This window comes from Sapajus apella, unplaced genomic scaffold (genome assembly GCF_009761245.1).
Source record: "Sapajus apella isolate SASKATOON/1434 unplaced genomic scaffold, GSC_monkey_1.0 scaffold22, whole genome shotgun sequence".
Lineage (NCBI taxonomy): Eukaryota > Metazoa > Chordata > Mammalia > Primates > Cebidae > Sapajus > Sapajus apella.
In genome coordinates, this window is record NW_022436962.1 from 27,368,077 (window position 1) to 27,392,616 (window position 24,540).

At 36.0% G+C, this 24,540-nt stretch overlaps 1 protein-coding gene across 12 annotated transcripts in view; it reads right to left on the minus strand.

Annotated features, from left to right (window-relative positions):
- Nucleotides 1-2,363: 2,363 nt before the first annotated feature.
- Nucleotides 2,364-24,540, minus strand: part of ENAH (ENAH actin regulator) — a 155,821-nt gene continuing 133,644 nt past the window's right edge. For 8 of the 12 annotated variants that reach the window (XM_032289409.1, XM_032289407.1, XM_032289403.1 and 5 more), the window contains 9 exons: nt 23,070-23,374; nt 21,110-21,255; nt 20,896-20,953; nt 20,053-20,101; nt 16,404-16,470; nt 13,351-13,413; nt 9,350-9,428; nt 5,878-5,935; nt 2,364-5,350 (listed from right to left, as the gene is read on the minus strand). In XM_032289409.1, the coding sequence (XP_032145300.1) occupies nt 5,313-5,350; nt 5,878-5,935; nt 9,350-9,428; nt 13,351-13,413; nt 16,404-16,470; nt 20,053-20,101; nt 20,896-20,953; nt 21,110-21,255; nt 23,070-23,374 (863 nt within the window). In that variant the 3' untranslated portion in view covers nt 2,364-5,312. The remainder of the gene's footprint in view (nt 5,351-5,877; nt 5,936-9,349; nt 9,429-13,350; nt 13,414-16,403; nt 16,471-20,052; nt 20,102-20,895; nt 20,954-21,109; nt 21,256-23,069; nt 23,375-24,540) is intronic. The other 4 variants (XM_032289414.1, XM_032289413.1, XM_032289410.1 and 1 more) reach the window with 1 other exon arrangement.

The following is a 24,540-nucleotide window of genomic DNA, read 5'->3' on the forward strand; positions in this document are numbered from 1 at the left end:
TACTCAAATGCTACATTCTTTTTGCTCTCAAGTCACCGACCAGGGCCCCAATTTTCTCCCTCTGTCTAGGAGTCCTGTGTCCTGCACCAGAAGCGTCTACAGGCCCTGCTCTCTGCTCTTTAGGAGTATTTAACATGCTTCACAGAACCAGGGTGCAGCTCAGTGACTGTGATTCTTTGGTTTAAACACTTGGGGCTTCATCTTTGATTTATTCGACATGTTAAACTAATGTCTGTGCTTTAAATAACATTTCTGTTTAGAAAGTAATGTGCATCACAGATTATGTGTAGCTGAAAGAAAGTCATTTTTTCCCTTTCTCAATCTTGACATGTTTTGATTCCTTCAGATTTCAACAGAAATAACCAATAACTGTGGCAGACATTCTTACAACATCCTAAGTCTTTATGATGGTCATTTATTTACCCTTTTACAATGTTTCTGTTACTTTATAAACTACTTAGACAAATTTACAGTTAATTCCTTAGCAGTTTTCAAATGTACCTCTCCACCAAAAGATTTAATTTTCCTCTTATGTGACTTGACCATTAGTATTCCACAGAGAATTTATCCTATAATTCCATTTATTTGATGCTGAGTATCTGTAACCATCCTAAATTTACTGCAATATTTTACTTTCCTTTCTAATCAATTTTAGTCTTTTTAAATTTAAAGGTTTCATCTTTCCAGTATTAAGATATTTTTAAAAATCTTGATGTCTCAAAAATATCCAGAGATAACACAAAGGGGAACAAATCTAATAATCCACAGCTTTTGGTGTTGGGAACAGAAAAAACCTGCATTACAGACCTCCAACAGTTCTTGACTCCTATAAATGGCCTTTCTTGAGGGGTTACTGACTTCAGCTGCTTAGTCAAATCTACACATCCTCAGAAAACTATTCTTATAAGTCAATGTCCTCTACTGTGTCTTTATGTAGCCAAAGACACCTAGATCAATTTTATTCCCTCAGAGTCATGGAGATTCCTTATAAATACCTGTATGTCAAGTTTTGACTTTAAAAGGCATCTAACGTACAAATATTAAATGGTTTTCAGTGAAAAGGCAGAGGTATTAAACATCAGCAATTTCAATATACTAGGATCCTTTTCTCATTCCTTAGAGCTTTGGAGAGATGTACAGATACGAACTCATCTTTCTATTAAAAACAAGAGTGGTGCTACCAGAAACAGGTTTGGAGTTTGGAAGTGTGAATGGTAGAGTAAATGTCTTCGGGAAAGTGATTTTTGTAACAGCTACATCAGGAATTAAGAGCTCCTAGAGCATTCCTTTGCAATGTCTGCTTTACTTTTATGCTGCTTATAATCGGTAGCATTTAAAGGGTGATGGTGTTATAAAGTTATAATGGCCACACAGCAATTAAAGAGACCCTGTGGCATACCTCTACACAATGTGCTTCACAGGGTAACACTACTTAGAATTTAAAGGCCAATTCTTCACAATGGCACTCAAAGTATATATAAATTTAAGAGACATAAACGTTGTAGCTAGGCAAATTTAAAAGGTTAGCATGTTACTTAATTCATTTTTGAATGAGAAGTGACTTTCAATTTGTAGATGAAAATTTTTACAGATGAATAGAAGCAAGAATATGAGACAGGATAGAGAAAAAAAAAATCAGCTGAAAATTTTAAAACTGTGAACTCTGTAATGGCTGCAGATGTTAATGAATGTCGGGAACACGTGGTCCATGAGAAGTGGAGAGGAGAATGGAGGGGGAAAGGGGGAAAATTTGGGTCTGATAAAAGAAAAAAAAATACAAGGATTGTATTTTTGTATTTCTAATGAAGACATCAGAATTATAAAATGGAACTCAAAATTAATACTTTACAATAGATAAAAAGTACTACTGCTTATATGTAGGTTTTAAGAAATCAGTGTCATGTAGAAACACTATACAGATTTTGCTACACTTAAAATTCATTACTTGATAATGCCCTTTACCACACAATGTCTTTTACCATGCAAACTATATAAAGGAAAATTCTAACTGCAGGAACGAGTTTTAGGTATCTGAACGTGTTATAGAAAAAAATGGAATAAAAATTAAACACTTATCATCATCTTGACTATAGAGTAAGTTACTGTATCAAGGTGGGCAGAGAGAAAATAACAAACAGGGAACACCCAACAGTTATTTCAAACAAAAAGTAGAGAATCATCACAGATTTCCTTTGCATACATTACTTAGTATTCATGACTTCTATGAAATCTTTAAAGAATAGTGACGTGACATGTAAACTTTTAAGCAGTGAAGTCTTGGACTTTAAAAGGTGTTTTTCACATCCAATATAACTAACAAATTATTTCAGAAGATTATCTAAGTGTCACAAACAAGCAATGTATATATACTGCAATTTTATTTCAATCGCACAAACGAAGTTAGCGTGTAGGAAATTTAAGTGAAACAAATTTAAATGAAATAGTTACGGTAAAAATAGCAGAAAACTGAAAATTCTAAAAAGGAAGTATACCTAAAAGCATGAGAATTCAACATTCATTAGTGTTTCATCTTCAGTTTTGATTGACACTTGATGCTTTCAAATTTATAAACAAACTTTTAAATCATAACTATTCTGAAGAGATTTCAGCACCAGCACTAAGATTTGTACATTCAGTTTGTTTGCAATTGACTTGTTAGCCATTTACATAGTGTATAGTACAGATTTGTCACAGGTCAGATCACAGTGTTGAGGAAAGCAGTACCTTCCTGTAATTAATTAGAAAGGATCCCCTAAACTGTACTTAGCTTAAGACATCCAATGTACAAGAGCACAAAAACCATCATACTAATGTGGTTCCAAGGAACATAGTTTTGATAAGGAAAATAACTTAAGCTTCTGTTTCCCATTTTAATCACTGAAATCTCTAACAATGACACAACTGTCATGTGTACATGACAGAAAATGTATATAATAATTCGTTCAGACTTCTTGGAAAGAACACATTTAGCAATCTGGGATGATGGAAAATATAGCGTGATTCAACACTGGTTCTTTTTGTCATTTTACACAGACGTCATGTTAATATTAGACCAAGGCACAAAACGTTTAGTGCATAAACCCAGTTTAAGATTTAGCATTTTATTTTAGTCTCTTATCTTAGTTTGGACCACTTGTACCCAGTACTCTACCTACTATAGACTAGTTAACGTACCCAACAAAATCAAAAGAGGTTTCTGACCAGATTTATAGGGGATATAACTTTCTATTATCAAAGTGTTTGCATAACCAAAAGTATAATAATAAAGATGAAAATGCCTCCTATTTCTTTTAGAAAACAGAACTTCATAAGCTTGCTGTGCCTCTGATGTTTTTACTGCTACTGCATGACAATGCCTATCTGATAGAAAAAAGAAATGTATACTTGAATTATGACAGCTCATCCATCACAGTTTAATCTAAAAATGAAATTTCTACAGAAACAGGAACTATTTTAACAAAGAAAAAAAAAACCCCTCATCCAAACGTCTTTGTAGCGGTAATGGCTGCAGATCTGCAGCATTTAGAAAACTACATTATCAACGACCTTTGCTTTATGAACTGAGATGTACAAAATCTGGAAAGCAGATGAAAGTGAATTATTTCTTCAAAATTTTAGTAAAACTTCTGATAATCAGAGTTCAAAGCAAATATGGCACATGACGACTCAGGCATAAATCAGGATGGAGAGCCTGGAGACTTTGATTTCTTAAATTTTCCAGAAAGCTATCATTGCAATATATAGGATTTCTCCCCTATTTTAACCTCATCAGTTTCAAAGGAAAGAAAAGGGAGTGGCTTACATATAGACAGCATGTGCGCGAGTGCACACACACGCAGGATGGCGGGTAGAGTGTCTAATTCCTTCTTCCCACCACCCAAGTCCCACTTTACTTATTAAAAGAAAACTGCAGAACTCCTCATTGGTTTTCCTTTACCTAACGATTTCTGTGACCTTAATTGCTGCCGTCATTGTTATTTCTTGTATTTCAACATAACAAAATTCAAAAGCAGCTTCATTCAGGAACATGTATGTAAACACCTGTGTTAACAGCAGGGGTACCTAGGTAATAATAACTGCCAAATTCAGTGATCAAACTTTTGAGTTCCACAGTAAGATATTATGTGAAGCTCAGGATCATGTTTCAGACCATTGAAATTACTGGTTAAAATACAAATAGCTGAAGACATGATGTAAAAGATTAAGTACTTGGTTTTGTAACATATTTACCAATTAAAGTCACAAAATATTCCTCATTATTATTATTCATGCAGGTAATTGAGAAAAAGATAGTGCAGAAATCAACTTTAAATAAAAAATTATTCCTCCCCTTCCTCCCACTCCCCTATACTCTACAAAACGTTTTCCCTGGGACTAGGCCTTGAAAAGGCCACTACATATTAGTGTGACATGCATTACTGTCTGCAATTAAAAAAGCTAACTTTGTGGTGATTGTAATTACATTATAAAAATGTCCACATGCATAAATCTAAAAAAGGTTGAAAACCTACAGTAAATCTACAATATATTGTTTACATTTGACCACTGGTTTGTGTTATGTAGAAGTCATAGATTTGGTAAAGCATTGTAACAATTTAGGAAGGCATCTAAATCTTTAAATCCTGGACAAATTTTATGTTTTAATCTACAAAATTGCATGAAGGCTAACTCGAGAGACTTCCTATCATTCTAAAATTCCTCAAACTGAAGAAATCATTTTTAGGACACTTTCTTATAAATATTAACCTTTGAAAGCACTTACAATTCCATTTGTTCTGCGTATTATGATCTTAACTTACATAGGGCTGATCTCAATTATTCATGGAATATCAAACATGATAGGAAGAACAAACCTGAGAGAAACATTACAATACAATAGCAAACGTGCTCAATTCTTCATCAGCACTCTCTGCAAAAAAACTTCCTAAGCCTTTCTCCTCTTTATTTTAGCAACGAATTGTGGAAAATGTGCGATTTTATCTTGACATGAAAATATTTCAATGCGCGATGATCTTGCCTGATGGGTTTTAGTATTTTCTGCATAACTGTTACAGGAACTCTTATATGATTCTCTTCCATTCTGTTGTAAAGGCCAGAAAAAAGCAGCAAACTGAGAGGGAAAGAGCTTATCGCCAGAGTCATAATGTCTGAAGGCTTTCAGAGTAGGTTGGTTTTCCCCTCCTCCTGTTTGTCTCCATTTTCTTCTTACAGCTCATAAAATGTAGGGGTTTGCTGTTGTGAACAGTTGTTGTTTGTAGGATTTTTTTTTTTTTCCTCCAAATTATAGTCCTATCTCTCCTTAGTCTGTTTCTTTATGCAGTATTTGACTTGCTCAGTTCCTGCCTGATTGCTGGATAGAAAAGAACAAGTGTTGAAAATAAATATAATGATAAATTAAATAAATGAGTGATTCATTCTTAAGAAACTTTAAGGATGGTGCTCAAACTCACAGTAATAAAAAGATAGATTAACTTTGCATCTTTCATTGCATACTTCTTTAATATTAGAAAGATGATTCTAATTTCTATATATTTATTCTCTCTTTTTGTATACAAAATGAAAACACTGATTATGTGGGCTCAAAAACAAGGTGGCACTGGGATAGGTGAGTAGAGGTAACCTAGAGGGAAGATCTGTTCATATGGTTTTCCATCTAAGAAAAGACAACACCTGATATGTAGGGATACTGTTTAATCCCTATTTATACAAGTAATTTCCATTATATGAAGGAGAGACCTCCTCCCCAAAACCCTAATCTTAAAAGGGCAGGACTATAGAAGTAGTAGTCAAATGGCTATTTCCTCATTTGTATTTTCTTAAAAATGGTGAATCTTAAACACTGTTTAACAGGGATAGTAAACTTGCCCAGACACTTACCATCAATGAGCTCTTCTTTTAGCTTTGCTAATTCCTTTCTCATTTCATCTAAAATGTCCTAAAATATTAGAGAAAAATATCAGAAATACAGAAAAAAATTACTGCTAAAAAGATTCTTATTCATATAAAATTTTAAGAATGTCATGATATATGATGTGTAGGGTTGTTTTCTATTTCCAGAGCCACAGTTCTATTTCTTGGAAGACTAGCCTTGGTAAATTTTTTTTTAATATTCTTTCCTTCCCAATCCTGGCTTGTTCTAGGCTACCAATATGTGAAATAGAATGCTTTCTAAAATTAAGATAACGACTCTGTCATCCAACAGAAGGTATTCAGATAGTTTCTAGAAATGGTAACGCTGTGCTTTTCATCTAGTCCTCTGGGAACAGTCAGAGAGGTGATGCAAAGGAAGTTTAGAGGAAGAGATTACAGTAAACTGGACAATCGGCTCTTGGCAAATCTGTCCTTTAGTTTGAAGTATAATTTCTTGGAAACCACCAAAACTGCCAAACCATATTTCAAGGAGTCTAGGATTTCCCTGAAGGGACCTCAGGGATTACCCTAATGGGCAGACAGGAAGGTGGATGAGGCCCCGACTGACTCATGCTGTCCAATACAGCAGGCACCAGCCACATGCAGCGGCTGAGCCCTTGAAATGGGGCTAATCTGAAATGAGGTGTGCTGTAATTATAAAACACACATCATATTTCAAAGATTTAGTATGATGAAAATAATGTAAAATAACTCAATAATTTATAAAAATTGACTACATATTAAAACATACTATAAATACATTGTTAGTAAAGTTTTAAAATTAATTTTGTCCTTTTCTTTGTTTTGTATTTTTAAAATGTGGCTACCAGGAAAATTTTAAAATATATGTAGCCCACATTATATTTCTATTTAACTGTGGTGCTCTGGGCCCTTTTTAAGAACTGCAGATTTGGCTGGGTGTCGTGGCTCATGCCTATAATCCCAGCAGTTTGGGAGGCCAAGGTGGGCAGATCACTTGAGGTCAGGAGTTTGAGACCACTCTGGCCAACATGGTGAAACCCCCTCTCTACTAAAATTACAAAAGTTAGCAGTGCGGTGGTGTATACCTGTAATTCCAACTACTCAGGAGGCTGAGGCAGGAGAACCACTTCAACCCGGGAGGCGGAGGCTACAGTGAGCCGAGATTGCACCACTGCACTCCAGCCTGGGGGGCAGAGTGAAACTCTGTCTCCAAAAAACAAAACAAAACAAAACAAAAATGCAGAGTGTGGTAGCTTAAGCCTGTAATCCCAGAACTTTGGGAGGCCTAAGCAGCGGATCACGAGGTCAGGAGTTTGGAGTTTGAGACCAGGCTGGCCAACATAGTGAAACCCTGTATCTACTAAAAATACAAAAAATTAGCCAGGTGTGGTGGAAGGCGCCTGTAATCCCAGCTACTCAGGAGGCTGAGGCCGGAGAATTGCTTGAATCCAAAAGGTGGAGGTTGCAGTGAGCTGAGATCACTCCACTGTACTCCAGCCTGGCGACAGAACAAAACACCATCTTAAAAAAAAAAAAAAAAAAAAAAAACTACAGATTCAAGGTTAGAGGTCCTATGACAAAGTGACACAATTTTAATGGGTGAAAAATAACAGCTGTACTTTGGAAGGATTAGTTTTTGAATTGTGTGGCTTTCTTTAATACTGAATACCCCAGGAAAAATTAAATTGCTCTGTTAGAGTTTATCTTTTGAAAAGCTTTTCACATTTAAAATAAAACTATGAATTAGTTTAATGTCTTCATTTTAGCAAAGGAAGAGACTGAGACCCAGAAGTTATTAAACAGACTCACAGACATCCTGATCCAAATTCATCTTTAAATCACCCCCCAAATTAAATCTATTCCTCTGTTCTCCACCAATACTTCAGATAACCAAGAACTGACCATGTTTTCAAGTGTGTGAAAGTGCTTTATTTTAAAACATTTTTGAGAAAGCCATATTCAATGTACAGCAAAACAAGGGCTTGATTTTCAATGACCACACGCTCCCCTTTAAAATTATATAACTCAATTTAACTTTTCAAATAGCTTTGCAGTATAAACATTTGGGGTATCTAAAAAATGTACTTCACCTCTTCTGTGAATAAAATATTTCAAATCACAATCTTATCACTTATTTCTTTTTCCTGAATACACAGGTATTAAATATAAATATAATGCATATGTATCCAAATGTGGACAGTATCTTTTTCTTTTTTGTAAAATCAAGATAACTGTACACATTTGTTTGTTACCTGTTACACCTAACACAGGCAAGTGTTCGCAATTTACTAGTAAGCATACTAAATTATGATCCCTTGAAGCCTACAGAGCCCCTACTCCACCCACTATCTATTCAGGTACTTTTACAATATATTCTTTGAATAAATTCCTGGAATTCAAATCACTGAGTTCAAGGTAAGACACTTATTTTTCAGGCTTTTGATTCTGTTTTCCCAAACTGCTTTTTAGAAAGCAGAAGTATACAAAAGAGTGCCTATTTCCTTGCAACCTTGCCAAAATCAGATTTGTTGGGTCCAATTTTGCCAATATAGTAAGTGAAAAGGAAGAAGCCCATTATTTTCTTCACAACTGCATACCATACACTTACATTTACACTTTATACTGTTAACACTGAACCACAGCCCCACCCTCCACTACCTCCGCAGCTTCATACAAACTCATGGAAGTGAAAAGTGTAGATTTGAAAAAATAATACAGTACCAACTAATACCACTGTTTTATATAATAATATTCTAGCTCTACGCTCTTTTCAAGTATATTCAGGATACATATTTTTCGTTTTTTGTTTTTGACACAGAGTCTCGCTCTGTTGCCCAGGCTGAAGTGCACTGGCGGGTCTCGGCTCACTGCAACCTCCGCCTCCCGGTTCAAGTGATCCCCCTGCTTCAGCCTCCCGAGTAGCTGGGACTAAAGGCGTGTGCCACCACGCCTGGCTAATTTTTTGTGTTTTTAGTAGAGACGGGGTTTCACCATGTTGGTCAGGCTGATCTCAAACTCCTGACCTTGTGATCTGTCCACCTTGGGCTCCCAAAGTGCTGGGATTACAGGCATGAGCTACCCTGCCTGGACAGGATTTTTTTTTTTTTTTTTTTTTGAGACGGAGTTTCGCTCTTGTTGCCCAGGCTGGAGTGCAATGGCGCAATCTCGGCTCACCACAACCTCCGCCTCCTGGGTTCAGGCAAGTCTCCTGCCTCAGCCTCCTGAGTAGCTGGGATTACAGGCATGCGCCACCATGCCCAGCTGATTTTTTGTATTTTTAGTAGAGACAGGGTTTCACTATGTTGACCAGGATGGTCTCGATCTCTTGACCTCGTGATCCACCCGCCTCGACCTCCCAAAGTGTTGGGATTACAGGCGTGAGCCACTGCGCCCGGCGTAGGATATTTTTTAAAAAGAAACAAATACAAATAAAAGAAAGCTGCCACTGCGCGCCCACCTGCTTCAGCCTGTCGTAGTCAAGTCCTTCCGTCTGGACTCCATTGGCACTGGGCTGTGATAAGGGTGTGGATTTTGGTCTGTATAAATGAAATTTCCAGGACAGGTAAACAACATTCTTAATACTTAATGGGTTCATAAATAATTGCAAATTTACCAACCCAACACCAGATTTAAATACATTTCTTTAAAAAAGCCATTTTGTTAAAAAATTACCAAAATTGTACGGTTGATTAGAACAGAAAACAAAATATTTGTCACTTTTCTCAGTATTTTCTTATTTATAAAGGAACTAGAAAAAGGTGACAAGATGGTGAGGCTTCTTCAGAAAAGAGTAGAAGACGGTATTCTTTGGGCATGAGGTAACCAGATATCGTGGCACGTTGACCAAGACAGTGATGAAGAAGCCAGCTGAAACATCTGAGGCTCAAATAACACAATCTTGTTTTGCCTTTCTTTTGAATTTTTACATTATCTATTTAAATACCTGGGCAAACTAGTGAAACGAGAAACATAAAGACTTGCATGTTTTACACTGACATAAATCAGCTTACAAAGTTGATGCCTTGGATTGCAGGAAGAAAACATTTTTAGTGAGCATGATTTGCTTTATACATTTATTCCATTTCAAGCATCAAAACAAAAAATTTTTTAAAAATGATTATTAGGGTAGACTATATGACTATTTCCTCGTGAAATTTTTATGGAGACGTCATTTGAATGGTGTTTCAGGCTAACTACTTCCATAAATTTATTTTATTAAATAAAAAAGAAATGCCAGACAGAAGTAGACTGTCAATTATCATTGCACTTTCAAAAGTTTAGTTTCTATTAAAAGTCTTAATAAGTCAATGATTGAGTATATTTTGAACAAAAGTTTCAATACCAAATAAACCAGTCATGGCGCCCTCTCCAATTCTGGCAATAAAAGAGAATCCTCAGTGGAAAACCTACAGTTTTAATTAGGCACTCCTTTGGGTTCTGGTTTAGTACAGTAAGTGCCCTCTCTTCTTTATGAGCCACAAATCAATGCAATTTAAAACCATCAGGCAAATCATATATTTCTAATTTTGCAGAGTATCAACATTAGAAATCTGAACCAAGATCCAAGAGACATAATAAATTTTTCAAAATCATAATTTCATAATTCTTGCAAGACACAAAATACTTCAAACCCATAAGCATGGTTCCTGAAGATTAAACTCTGAGTTAATCTGCTTTTTTTCCTGTTGTTGTTGTTGTTTCTGAGACGCAGTCTTGCTCTGTTGTCCAGGCTGGAGTGCAGTGGTGCAATCTTGGCTCACTGCAACCTCCACCTCCTGGGTTCAAGCAATTCTCCTGCCTCAGCCTCCGGAGTAGCTGTGATTGCAGGTTTGCTACCAAACCTGGCTAATTTTTTTTTGTATTTTTAGTAGAGACAGGGTTTCACCATGTTGGCCAGGCTGGTCTCGAACTCCTGACTTCATGATCTGCCCGCTTCAGCCTCCCAAACTGCTGGGATTACAGGTGTGAGCCACTGCGCCTTCACTGTTAATCTGCTTTACTATCAAAACATATTACTGCTTAAAAGACTGTTATGAAGCAAGCCATCCAATTTTACTTTATTAGGTTATCTGTTTATATGAATGGAGGAAATAATAACTTTCAGAAAATTTCATTCAATAAACACTGAGCTAGACACTGTAGGGAATAAGATTTACATGAAACATTTCCTTTCCTCTTGTGAGGATACACCTTCTTACTTTGCTAGGGAAGACTACTAAATTCCAAGGTCATTTACTGAGATCCATAAAACACAAGTCATGGTGCCCTATGCAGAATCATGTCTAGTAAATGTTGTTAAAGGTTCGGACACCATTATTTCATATACCCACTCATGCTGCCTATTCCTGTTCTCAAGAATTAAACTGTAATTCATAATTACTCTGCTTTTCTCTTACGATTTCCATTTAAGTGGCCCATTTAACTAATTATTTTCTCAAGTTATATAATGAATACCTCTGAAATTCACATGAACAACTACAGTCTGGTATTTAATTGGGCAAGTATGTTATTAATATATCCATATTTATTAGGCAATGCAAAAAATTGTTATATAATAAACAATTGTGGAAACATGCAATTTTTTAAAAATTTAATTCATGCTAACATGCAATCCATCACCACCACCACCATGATAATTAACTAAAGGGGGGAACTTTTCATACTGAAGGAAAGATGTAATCACCACTTTTTTTCTTAACTTTTACCAAAAACATTTATCAATAACACCCCAGTGGGCACTATGTGTGAAAGCAGTAAGATAACTGAGCAGATTTTACTACATTAAAAAAAATACATATATTTTTGGACACAGGGTCTCACTCTGTCACCCAGGTTGGAGTGTGGTGACATGATCTCAGCTCACTGCAGCCTTGACCTCCTGGGCTCAAGCCATCTTCCCACCTCAGCCTCCCACAGGCACATACAACTATGCCTGGCTAATTTTTGTATGTTTTGTAGAGACGGGTTTAACAACATTGCCTAGGCTAGTCTCAAACTCCTGGACTCGAGTGATCCTCCCTCTCTGGCCTCCCGAAGAGCTGGGATTACAATCATGAGCCATGGCACCCAGCCTTAAAAATCTCATTGTTAAATGCTATTTTTCTATGTATTAACAAATTTTCTAAAGAAATTTTTTAGCCAAAACAATTAAACCACCTCAAAGGAAAGAAAAAGCAGAAAAAGCTATTTCACCATTGAAATTTAAAAGTTTTGCAAAGATTTAACTGGCTGACAATATTAACTTGTCAAGTATTTTGATCATTGATGGCATAAAATAATTTTAGCAAGTAAGAATTTGGCCAAAGTCTGCTTACAGAACTCCCAACTCACTGTGATAGACATCCACTACGAACACCATTTAATTCATATTCACAGTGGATGTGATGTATAAAAAATAGATGCGTATAACAAAGACATATTTCAGTTATTTCTTATCTATGGATTTTCATCATAATTGATCACCAAATGAGGGTTTCTCAGGTTTTTATTATTTTCTTTTTAGAGAGAGTCTTGCTGTCACCCAGCCCAGGGTGCAGTGGTGTGATCATGGCTCACTGCAGCCTGTAACTCCCATGCACAAAATATCTTTCTGTCCTAGCCTCCTGACTAGGTGGGATTATAGACACAAGCCACCAGATCCAGCTTATTTTTAAATTTTTCGTAAAGACGGGGTCTCGCTATGTTTCCCAGGCTGGTCTTGAACTTCTGACCCCAAATGATCCTCTAGCCTTGGCCTCCCAAGGTGCCAAGATTATAGGTGTGAACCACCATGCTGGGCCGGTTTTTTTTATGATGAGTGTTGCCTTTAAACATCTGCCTATAAAACAACTGCACTACTGTATTTAAGTCCCTATTCTGCCAAATTAATTGTGTAAGTAACTGGAAAGCATGAAGATTTTTTTTTAGCTGTCAAATTTTTAATTAAGAAAAACCTAGTTCATATCTTAAGTCTTCTTAATTAAAAAATGGGGCTCATCCTAGAAAACAATCTACTCAGGATGCTGGGTATTAAATTGTCAAAGATAATTTACTACAAAGTATCTAGGAAACAGAGATTTTCCTCAAAGAATTAATTATCCACAACCGTGGCTATAATATCAGCCCGTGTTCCAGTAACAGATGGAAAAGGATCTTCTATTCCAGTTTTTTGAAGCCTTGTCTTATAATCATAAAGAGAACAGCTTTTAAAAGAAAATGCTTAAGCTACAAATGGCCTAGATAATATATGTGGCCTTAGAGTCCCAGTCTAGTATTTCTACTATGTTTATCATTTGTATTTATCCTAATCCATCTGTAAAGTGATGGCAGAATTTTTAAAAGGTATTCAAAATAAAGTTTAAAAAAAAAAAAAAAAAAAACAACTTTGTGGTGATTACCAATCCAGGTAGAAAAAGCTCAGCCCTATCCTGAACATGTTATTTAAAAGTCTCAAATCACAACGTCACAGCAGGATGATACCTGTGTAATGAATCATAGGACCTGTTGTCAAAAACAATCTGATTTTTCCTTGGAGAATCCCGTCTATGAAGGGGAAAACCATTGAAAGGGATACACAATAGAACTTTAAAAAATAATTCTCATCATGTTACTGTTTTATAGGTTGTTAATAGCAAACAAAACAAGAATTGAGTCTATTAACCTTAAGATAACCGATTTTCCCCAACAGAAAAGATATTTTGAGACTACTAGTTACAGAAAATTTTAAAAATCACTATACAATGGCTATTTTTTATAGGTTGTAGGCACAGTAAGTATACAAAAGTATATAAAATTAACTCTTCTCAGGAGGCATGTAAAGGACTATTTTTCCTCATCCTGAATATAAGATCTGTAAGGTCTTAAAACCACAGATGAATTCACAAATCTTCCAAATGTTATAATCCAGTCATAGTTTAAAGCATTTTTAACCACAACATTCTTGCTTTTACTCTGACATCATCAATTAACAAATACAGCATATGCAGTATCTCACATATGAGACATTAATCCATCTTACCACTAACATAATTTTGACAAAGATATTCCAAAGAGAAATGGGCATCTTCACTACAATGCAAGGATGAGGCATACTTAAAGCGGCTAATATACCTGTTTTCTGAAGTGACAGGGGAGATAAATTAGGAAGGAAAGTAGTATTGTTGTTATTCTTTTAAACATATTTTTAAAGTATTCTATGGTTTAAAACAGGTTTTGGTGAAATTTTAAAACCTATATATCAGTAGTTGGATGAAATCTATCAAAAATATATGAGTGGTCAGGAAATAATCAGGAGTTTCAGACTTTCTATTCTGGGAAAGGAAACCACCTAACAGAATTGGAACATGATTATAGTGCACTACTGAATATTAAGACTCAAGATTCAACTAATCTGTAAAAAAATTATTTTCAAAATGGTGACCTTTAGAGCACTTACTAAATTTCCTTTAGAAGTCTGGAAAAAAAAAAAAATCCCTACCTCCTGGAATTAGGAAAAATAAAAAAATCTTTCAAATAATGACTTTTCCTTTACTAAATGGACCAAATACATAGAAGAATGTATTCCACTTGGAGAACGTCTTCCATGTCCGTTTCTAAGACATGACTTCTGCCATCAACGCAGGCTTGGCTTTAGCTTACTGTGGAACACAGATCAATGAAGCAGGGATAGAGAGAAAGGACAAATGACACATGACAGGTCTGCAGACTGGAGTGCGACAGCGTGATTATTAGTTTACTGCAATCCTCATCTCTGAGGCACAAGTGATTCTCATGTCTCAGTCTCCCAAGCAGCTGGGACTATAGGTATGTGCCACCACGCTCAGCTAATTTTTGTATTTTTAGTAGAGATGGGGTTTCATCATGTTGGTCACGCTGGTCTTCAATTCCTGACCTCAAGTGATCTACCCACCTTGGCCTCCCAAAGTGCTGGGATTACAGGCATGAGCCACTACACCTGGCCAGCTCCTTGTTATGGGCTTGATAAATCAGCACTTCATAATGTGCCGCTAAAGAAAGTCCCTAACTTTTTTAGTAGAGATGTGTTAGAAGGCCATCTCAGTTAAGAGTCTGAGAAACATAAATGTGCAATTTTTCTACTCTACTGAAAACACATGTCCGCCAAAAGCAATTCCCCTCTTTCTTCTAAAGTCAAATATGATCATCTTTCAATCACTTAAAAACTAAAAGCTTTTATACATTCCAAAAGGCCTAGTTTCTTTGTGGAGCTTAAATAATTGTGTCGTCTTCTTTCCTATTAGCAGAAAGAACCACACAGAAAGCCAAATCCAAATTTAGACTTAGACTAACAGAGCAGGTCTGCGATAATATAAAGTCTATCCTTGTACTTTATTAGGTTTCTATAATTAGAGTCAAGTTGCTTTTTATATAGAGACAAAAACAAGGCAAATAGCTCAGAAAGAAAAGACAAAATACCTTTTCGTTTCTAAATACATACTTTTTTTTCCGGGAAAAATACAAGCCCTTTGTTTAAACTGTCTCTTAAACCAAGAAAAGGTTTCATTTATGTTCAAGAGCTGTGATATAAATTTAGTTATGAAAATAAAGTATGCTTAGCTAAAGGAAGAACAAATTTGCCTAAACTATGCCCACAAGCACTTGTAGAAACAAGTATTGAGTAGCTTCATTTCTGGATACTATCTTTTCTAACTTGATTACACTTACAAGTTTCAAATGAGATAGGGAAATAACATGTTTCTACTTTACAAATTCAAAATTTTAGGTTTCATTTTGCTCTCTTTTCTTTCCAGCTGATTTTCAGGTTTTAAGAAGGTTCCAAAAATTACATTTATGATAATACTATTGTTCAGTGTTAAATTTCTTTTTTTTTTTTTTTATTTTTTTATTTTTCAGCTGCATTGTTATCTTTTTTTTTTTTCCCATTTATTTATTTTATTGCATTTTAGGTTTTGGGGTACATGTGAAGAACATGCAAGATTGTTGCATAGGTACACACGTGGCCGTGTGATTTGCTGCCTTCCTCCCCATCACCTACACAGTGTTAAATTTCTTAAGAGTAATAATGGTATTCTGGTTACATAGCAGATGTCCTGGTTCTTCCAAAAAACACTGACGTATTTAGGGTGAAGCAGTCCTTATTTGAGAACCACTTTCAAACTAATCAGAGGGGAATGAAAGAGTAGATCTGTAGACAGTTAAGACAAGTGGGGCAAAATGTTGACAACTGTTTAACCTAGGAAACGAGTACACGTGTATTCGCTATACTATCCTTTTTTCTGTAGTTTCAAATTTTTCAGAATACAAATTGGGAAAGATAAAGCTATCTTAAAATCTCAGATAATATGGCTAATGTAGGCTAGAATTTATCAACCACTAGTAACATAGATGAGTAAGATATAATGAAGCTCAGTGGGCTGTCAAATAGAATCATGAGAGTTTTATGGGCTCCTCTGTATAATTTCTAACTTACCATTCAATCTTTTTCTACAATAAGAATGTATTAATTTCTTTTTTTATACAAATAAAATATAAAACTTAGAGAAAAAAATTGATACCTGGAGATAACAGGTGACTTGCTGCCATTCATTGTATTTGTTCTTTCCCAAGGTTTTCTTGTTGGTTCTTTAAAAATGAAGAACAAAAGTTATTAAATATATGCTTCCAGAGTTATTATAAAACAAATAACAAAATACTAAATATCATTATACCTGTTTACATAGTAGTAATATAAATAAAAATTTAAATTCTAAACTTTAATTGAAATCTGTAAGGATTCTAATTTGCACAATCCCAGACCTTAAAATGAGAAGAAATTATTAAGCTAGTATGGTAAGTTTCCTAGGAAAAACTTACATTGTTAAGTCTAAAATATTATAATTCTATAAACTGGATGGTAAGGAGTTTCCCTAAGAAAGAAAGAATAGTAAGAATAAAGTAGGATAATTTTAAAATTAGGACTGTTCGATTAAAATGGGAGAGTATTACTGACACTATTTTAAACTGTTTTTAGTACCAACGATAAAAACAGTAAGTGTAATTTATAATATGTTCATGTATTTCAACATTTAATCTAAATTCAAATAGTGCCTCTTGGGAAAAAAAAAAGAAACAACTCAAAATAAATTTCAGAATCCTGAAATTCTATTGCACTTCCTTGACAATCGATTCTTGGGACTTAGCAGATAATTCCAGTTAAATATAAACAAGTCTGCTCTAAGCTCTTATTACAAAAGACACTATGTAGTGAGTGACTCACTAGTTGACTGTCTATTGTGTTTGAATTGTTTTTCTAATCTGGGCTGACTCACTGATGCTGACACTGACCTCACTAATTGGGTAAAATCAGAAGCGGAATCTTGTCATGGAGGAAAGGATTTGGGCCACATGAGAATGAAGTCTATTTATGAGTTGTGGTCTCACTGTATAGTTTTAACTTAAACTGCTCTGAGTTCCAGTGCAGCTCCTCGAACTGGCTTTTGCACATTCTCACTTAGATAGTTTATGATCTCTTCAAAGTACACTTATGCAAAAATAAACTCACACTCTTCCATGAAGCCCTGCTTTTGATTCTGGATTTCTGTTGCATGCAGGCATTAGGTGTGATATCTTAAAGTTATTATTGATCTTGCTTTACTCCTTATCAACCAGTCAAATTCCTTCCTTTTTATATTCCTTCTTTTGTATTCTAACAGCTAACACAATCTCTCAATGACCGCCACAGTGGTGGCAAGTTCCACACTTGGCTGGGAAGATCAAATAATCGGATGGGATTTGGGACAGACGGAATCAGAAACATCCAACTGACACCAGCCCAAGCAGGTGAAAAGAGGAAAGTCCTGACTCAAACTGAGGGACACCTGGACAGGGAGGGGGAATGGTCATCAGGGCACTGTCACTAAAGAGGAAGCAGGTGGAAGGATAAGGGAGTAATTCCAAAGTGGAGAAGATGTAGCAAGTGCCACCTTTTAACAGCTGACTGAGGTGCTTTCTCAATCAGCAAACCAGAACTATCTTTTAGTCTTAAAAGCGCTCATCTGGTTGTGAGGAAGAGCTGTTCAGCTGGCTTTCTGGATGCTGAGAAGCATGGCCCTCTGCTCTCTAAGGAGCTCAGGTGTGTTTCAGGAAGGGCAGGGGCTGGGTTCCCTTCAGAGGATCTTTACTGGCACGTGTACAGAGCTTCCTAATGGTCTGCCTGTCTCAGTCCTCCCTAGTTTCAATGGGAAAATCACAAGTGCTATTTTAATGTGCCTCAAACAGTTTCAGTGAATCAAACGTCAACTCAATACTTGCAGGATAAAGTCTAAACACTTGATCATTTTATAAAAGGCTCTCAACATTTTTGTTTCTAACTTATATTTCCAACCTTTCCCCCCCCAATACTCCTGAAAAAGAATTCCCCATTCTAGTCTATTCACTATTTCCTAATGTCTTCTTGCTTATCTCTAACTCTATACCTTTGCTCATGCTATACTTACAATCTGAAATATCAAACCTTCCCTCACTTTCAGTCAAACTAAATACTCTTCAAGCCATACTAAGATGTCACTTTTCTCTACAAAGATGACTCAGGTGACTACTATGTGTCATCTCCTCCATCTTTGACAAACTACTGAGTATTCAACATGTGGCTGTAAAAGGTAAACTTTACACCTGTGTGTCTCATCTTCCCAGTCGGACGATGAGTTTTTTGCGTTCAGGACTTTACCTTTCACTTCAGGTATCTGACACGATGTCAATTTAAAAACAGAATGAAACAAGTGACAAAAGAGGCCTTGCCCTTTCAAATGAATACTTGATTTTATATATATAGCACACATAAAAATGCTGTGCTTTAGTTTTTCATATTTTATATAAGGGATTATATATTAGATAAGAAATTTTTAATTTGGAGTCCATGGATAACCTTTAAGAAATTCGTGAATATTCTGAAATTATGAGCAAACTTGTATAAAAATACAATTTTCCTCCCTGGAAAGAGATCTATAGTTTTTTCTAAACGTTCTGTAACCCTGAAGTACAGTTTGGATTTACAATATCTATGTGTTACTAATGACAGCATATATAACTAATTCTGGCTTATACAAAGGAGGATAGAGCTAAAATAAATGACTCACAAACCCCTGAACTTTTAATGAAAATAACATAAACTGAGTCCCTTCAGAAGGAAAACAAAGTCATGATGTTAATTATGATACAGTAATCAGACTACTGAAGAGTCACTGTTCAATAATGAGAATGACGAATTAAGGGGGTGGGAAGATAGATTACAATCACAAAAACAAAAACAGAAGTACAGCTACTTGGGGGCTGGTGAGGGTAAGGTGGGAGGATCACTTTAGCCTAGGAGGTGGAGGTTGCAGTGAGCCAAGATTGTGCCATGGTACTCCAGCCTGGGCAACATAGTGAGACTCCATCTCAAAAATAAATAAATAAAAATTAAAAAGGGAATTGTAGTTGCAGCTGGTTGTCTTTAAATCAAAACTATAGGAATATGAGCATTTCTCAATAATGGTTTCCTATGGACCATTCTAGATATAAATTTATCAAGTTTATTTGTCGCATCATTCCAGAACAGATAAGGAGCTGAATAGATAGTCCAGCCCTTAGTCTTTAATCAAATATGAAGAAATGACGTGACTGTGTAATGAGTTCGTATTCTCATCTTGGATACAGTACTCATCAAGTATCTCTAGTGAAATACACTTTGTTAATATTCTAGGTAATTTACCAGATGCTCAAGAATACTCAACGTCAGACATTTCAATGAATTCAAGAACACTTGCTAAAAAATTTAAGGAGATTCTTTTAAGCTTACAAATCAGAAATTTTATTCCCTTAATTATCAATATAACCCCAATGAATGGCTAGAATGACACCCTTCTCAATTTGAGAATGTTTGGAAAGAAACTGCAGTACTAGCTAAAACGTTCACTTAATTTTTACCTTTAGGAATCAATTATGAAAATTACTTCCCTGTAATCTAATAGTATATTAATATTTTCCTTGTTTTAATAAGTAACCTCAAGAAAGTAACAGCAGCTTCCAGGAGTAAAGAAGTTAATGCCTTTGGGTGTAAACAAAATACTCTGGTATTTTAGTGTCTAGTCATTTGGTTCAAATATGGACAAAGGGGGAATTTTTAACTGGGGAGTATTAATATTTAGAGAAACTTTATAAAGGTTAACATATTTATCTTGAACTTACCAGGCGTACTTGTTGAAGAGACTTTAGAAGTTACAGGCTCTGAATCTTCCTAAATATACAGATATATATTAATGTCACATCTACTGTTAACTTGCTCTATATACATCTACTGCGTTACACATCCACTTCTAACGTTCTTTCTGCCACTCCCCACTTTCTCTTTCATTGGTCTTCTCTCCCTTTCTTTTCATCGTAGACCTCTTTCTTCTCCTGCCTTCAACCACTTCCCCATCGGCCCTCCCCACAGCTCCTTTCCTCGTGTGTTCTCACTAAGAACTTGCAGTAGGCCAAGACTACAAGGCCAGACACAAGAGACAGATTTGAGGAATGGCAACAAAGGTGGCCAAATGGAGCAGGGGAAACATATTTGCTGCACACCAATATACAGCACAGACAAAGCAGAGTTTGCCCAGCTCAATCAGGGAGGAAGGCATGAAGGTCACACTCTTAAGGGGCACAGCCAATAACCACTGAACTCCTAAGGGAAACATACAAATTTAGGCTAATTCCTTCATTTTAAATTAATGCAAGGGAACTGAGATTCTAAGAGATTTTTTTTAAAAAGTAGTGAAATGTTATTCACTCATTTAAGGAACAGAATTAAACTCTACAGGTTTGAACTTCAGTGCTTTTCCCACAACTCCACATATTCAATTTATTTTACTAAAACTGCCATTAAAAATCTATAAATAACAGTCAAAACAAGCCACTTTACATGCATAAAGATTAGCAAATGTAAGTTCAAACTAATTAAGTCCAAATTAAATAAACACTGACACCATTTCCTGAATGAGCTGTGCTTGAATTCCACATTTTAAGGTATGGTAGACTGTATTAACTTACACCTTTGTCCTCTTTTTGTTCTGTTTCTATTGTTGATCCCTTTTCAGCAATTCTTCTCCTACAAAGAAGGCAAATCCAATTTTTAAAAATATCATCTGACGCAGTATAAAAATGACTTCACTACGAGGGAAGAACAGCATCTAGTCAGTTGTATTGGGAATAAAATTAAAATCCTCTCAATCCTGGGCATGTCCACTATAATGAAATTCCTTACCTCCTGGCCAGCAGGGCGCTCATTTCTTCCATTAAACCACTACCCCCTAAAGGAAGGGGTCCATTTCCACGGCCGGTATCTGTTTTAGATGAGGCTGAGTTCACACCAATAGCATTCCCTCCACTTGGGAAAGAGGCATCCTCCATCTTAATGAGAATATACAGACATAATCAACTCCTATGTTAGACCACCATATTTTTATTAATATATTACATTTAAAACAGAAGGAAACATCAGCATTAATTTTAAAGCCTAAATATTATTTTTTAAGCCTTAAGAATCAATAGATTCTTTATATATCATTGACTTTATATATTAACAAGAGTTTATCAAAACTAGTATCACCGAGAATTCGATTAAACAATATCATGTGTCTCTTCCTGTGTTGCCCTAAAAAGGGCAGAACTTTACTTTGATAATATTCCTGCTAAAACAATCCCTGCATAACTTGAATCTAATCTTGAAGAAAAATCAGACAAACCAACTGAAGAATAACAGGCAAAATAACTGTACTATAGTCTTCAAAAATGCCAGTATTACGGAAGATTGAGAAATTGTCATAAAGCATATCCAAGAGACATTATAACTAAATGCAATAAATGATCTTGCACTAGGAAAATATTTGTCACTAAAGACATCATTGGACTATAGGTGAAATTTGAATATGATATATTTGTAGATTACAGTATTTTACCAATGTTAATTCACACTGAAGTACTTAGAAAATAGAAGCCATGGCTCATGCCTTTAATCCCAGTACTTTGCGAGGCTGAGGTGAGCGGATCACAAGGTCAGGAGTTTGAGCGCAGCCTGGCCAATATGGTGAAACCCCATATCTACTAAAAAAAATACAAAAAATTAGCTGGGTGTGATGGTGTGCGCCTGCAGTCCCGGCTGCTTGGGAGGCTGAGGCAGGAGAATTGCTTGAACCCAGGAGGTGGAGGTTGCGCCACTGCACTACAGCCTGGGCGACAAAGCAAGACTCCATCTCAAAAAAAAAGAAAGAAAGAAAATAGAAGCCTGATGTCTCTGAGTTACTCTAAAATCATTCAGACAAAATTACATGTGTAGACAGGACGCAGTGGCTCACACCTGTAATCCCAGCACTTTGGGAGGCTGAGGCAGGAGGATCACCTGAGGTCAGGATTTCAAGACCAGCCTGGTCAACACTGTGGAAACCTGTCTCTACTAAAACTACAAAAATTAGCCGGGCATGGTAGTAGGTGCCTGTAATCCCAGCTATTAAGGGGGCTGAGGCAGAATCACTGGAACCTAGGAGGTAGAGGTTTCAGTGAGCTGAGATAGTGCCATTGCACTCCAGCCTGGGCAACAAGAGTGAAACTGCATCTCAAAAATAAACAAACAAAGAAACAAATAAAGTGCATGTATAATGAAGGAAGCATAGCCAAAGAAGGAATAATAAAGCAAATACTGGTAAAATGTTAACGGGTACATCTAGGTGATGAAATTATAGAAATTATTTATACTATTCTTGCAACTTTACTATAAATTTAAATTATTTCAGTTTTTAATTTATTTTTTGAGACGGTGTCTCATTCTGTTATCCAGACTGGAGTGCAATGGCAGGATCTCAGCTCACTGCAACCTCTACCTCCCGGGTTCAAGTGATTCTCCTGCCTCAGTCTCCAGAGCAAATGGGATTTATAGGTGTGCACCACCATACCTGGCTAATTTTTGTATTTTTAGTGAGACAGAGTTTCACCATGTTGGCCAGCCTGGTCTCGAACTCCTGACCTCAGGTGATCTGCTCACCTCAGCCTCCCAAAATTCAGGGATTATACAGCTGTGAGACACCGCACCCAGGTAAATTATTTCCATTTTTTAAATAAATGAAGTTCCTAACAGTTCACAAAATTAGAATACAATAAAGTCAATATTTTAGATATTTAGAAAGAATAAGACATTTAAAAAAAAAAAACAACCTCAGAAATGTATTTACCCGCGACACTTTCCTAAGTTTTGCTCCGGCAATTGCAGCTGCAAGTCCAGTTAATGGGCGATTGTCTTCTGACATGGATCCCGAAAAGAATCCAGATGCAGGGAGGGGAGGGGCAGGAGGCGGTGGAGGTGGAGGGGGTACTTGATTAGGGAGAGGAGGGGGAGGAGGAGGTGGTGGAGGCCCAGAGGATGGGAGTGGAGGAGGTGGAGGGGGTCCTGGGGGAGGAGGGAGTACTACTGAAGCCTGTGCAGGCCCTGGTGGGAGTGGTGGAGGAGGTGGAGGTGCAAGTGGTCCCAAGACAAGGCCTGAGAGAGAAAAATGCAAAGTCAGACCATCAAAAATAAAGCTGGGTAAAATTATTTTATGTGGGAAGGTACAGAGAGTCCCATGCTAAATTAAATTGACACATGTATTTACTTAATGAGTTCAATTTATCATAGTTGTAAAAGTCTAGATCAGTTTTTGAAAGATACTGAAATGTAAAGAAGGTCCAAGTGTACATAATTACTTTGATATTAGAGCTTTAGTAATAGAATGATGCAACAGATATCTAACTAAGATTTTTTTTTCATGGGGTTGTGGTATATAAACAAAATAAATAGTTATAAAATTTGGGAGAGAGGTAAGCAATCCTGAAAAAACAAACTAGTATATATGATGGCAGTTAGTACTACTTGAAACAACAGACCCAAAATAATCCGCATTAACCTTAAGTGTTGAGACAGTAAATTCAGTAATAGTGAAAACATATATTTAGTTGTTTACAGTTAAAGTGGCTGGATTAAAGACATGAAGGAGGAGTAAATCCCAGGCTGCAGTATTTTTTTTAAAACTTCACATTTAAATTTAATGCATAGGCGAGGTTGAGAAACACTGAAGTAAAGGAGTTTACTAGTACAAAGTAAAACCTCAAAATAATACTCAGAAATAATTAAATACCATAGAACTTGAAGTACAGAGTTGTTTTAACCCACAAGATGGGGAGCAAGAAGAGAAATGTTCAATTCTTATAAAATCACAGAGTGAACAAGAATTTATTTAAGAACAGAATACTGAAATAGTAGGTGCTCCTTTTGTTAAGGTCTAAAAAGGGTGTTTTCAGAACGAATAAAATGCTATTTTGCATACTGGGTGGTAAATGCTAACTTTTTCAGCTTGAGCCCTTACACAAGCAGAAAACATCAATTGTTCAAAGAAGCATCTAGAAATAGGATGTCCCTTCTGTAGGGGTTGTTAGAGTTCTGAGGGTACAGCAGATCACTTTGTCAGCTGGCTGTGCCCATTTTTTGTCACAGTGAAACCAAATTGGACATTTTAGAATTCTGACTCACCTTTTAAGCAAATTTGATAAGTCAACAACAACAACAAAAATATATATACAGCAATAACAAGACTTGCGATGTTTCTTTAAGTACAAATTTGTTTTCAGCTTTCTTTCTGCAATCCTCCTTAAATCATATTTTTAAAAACT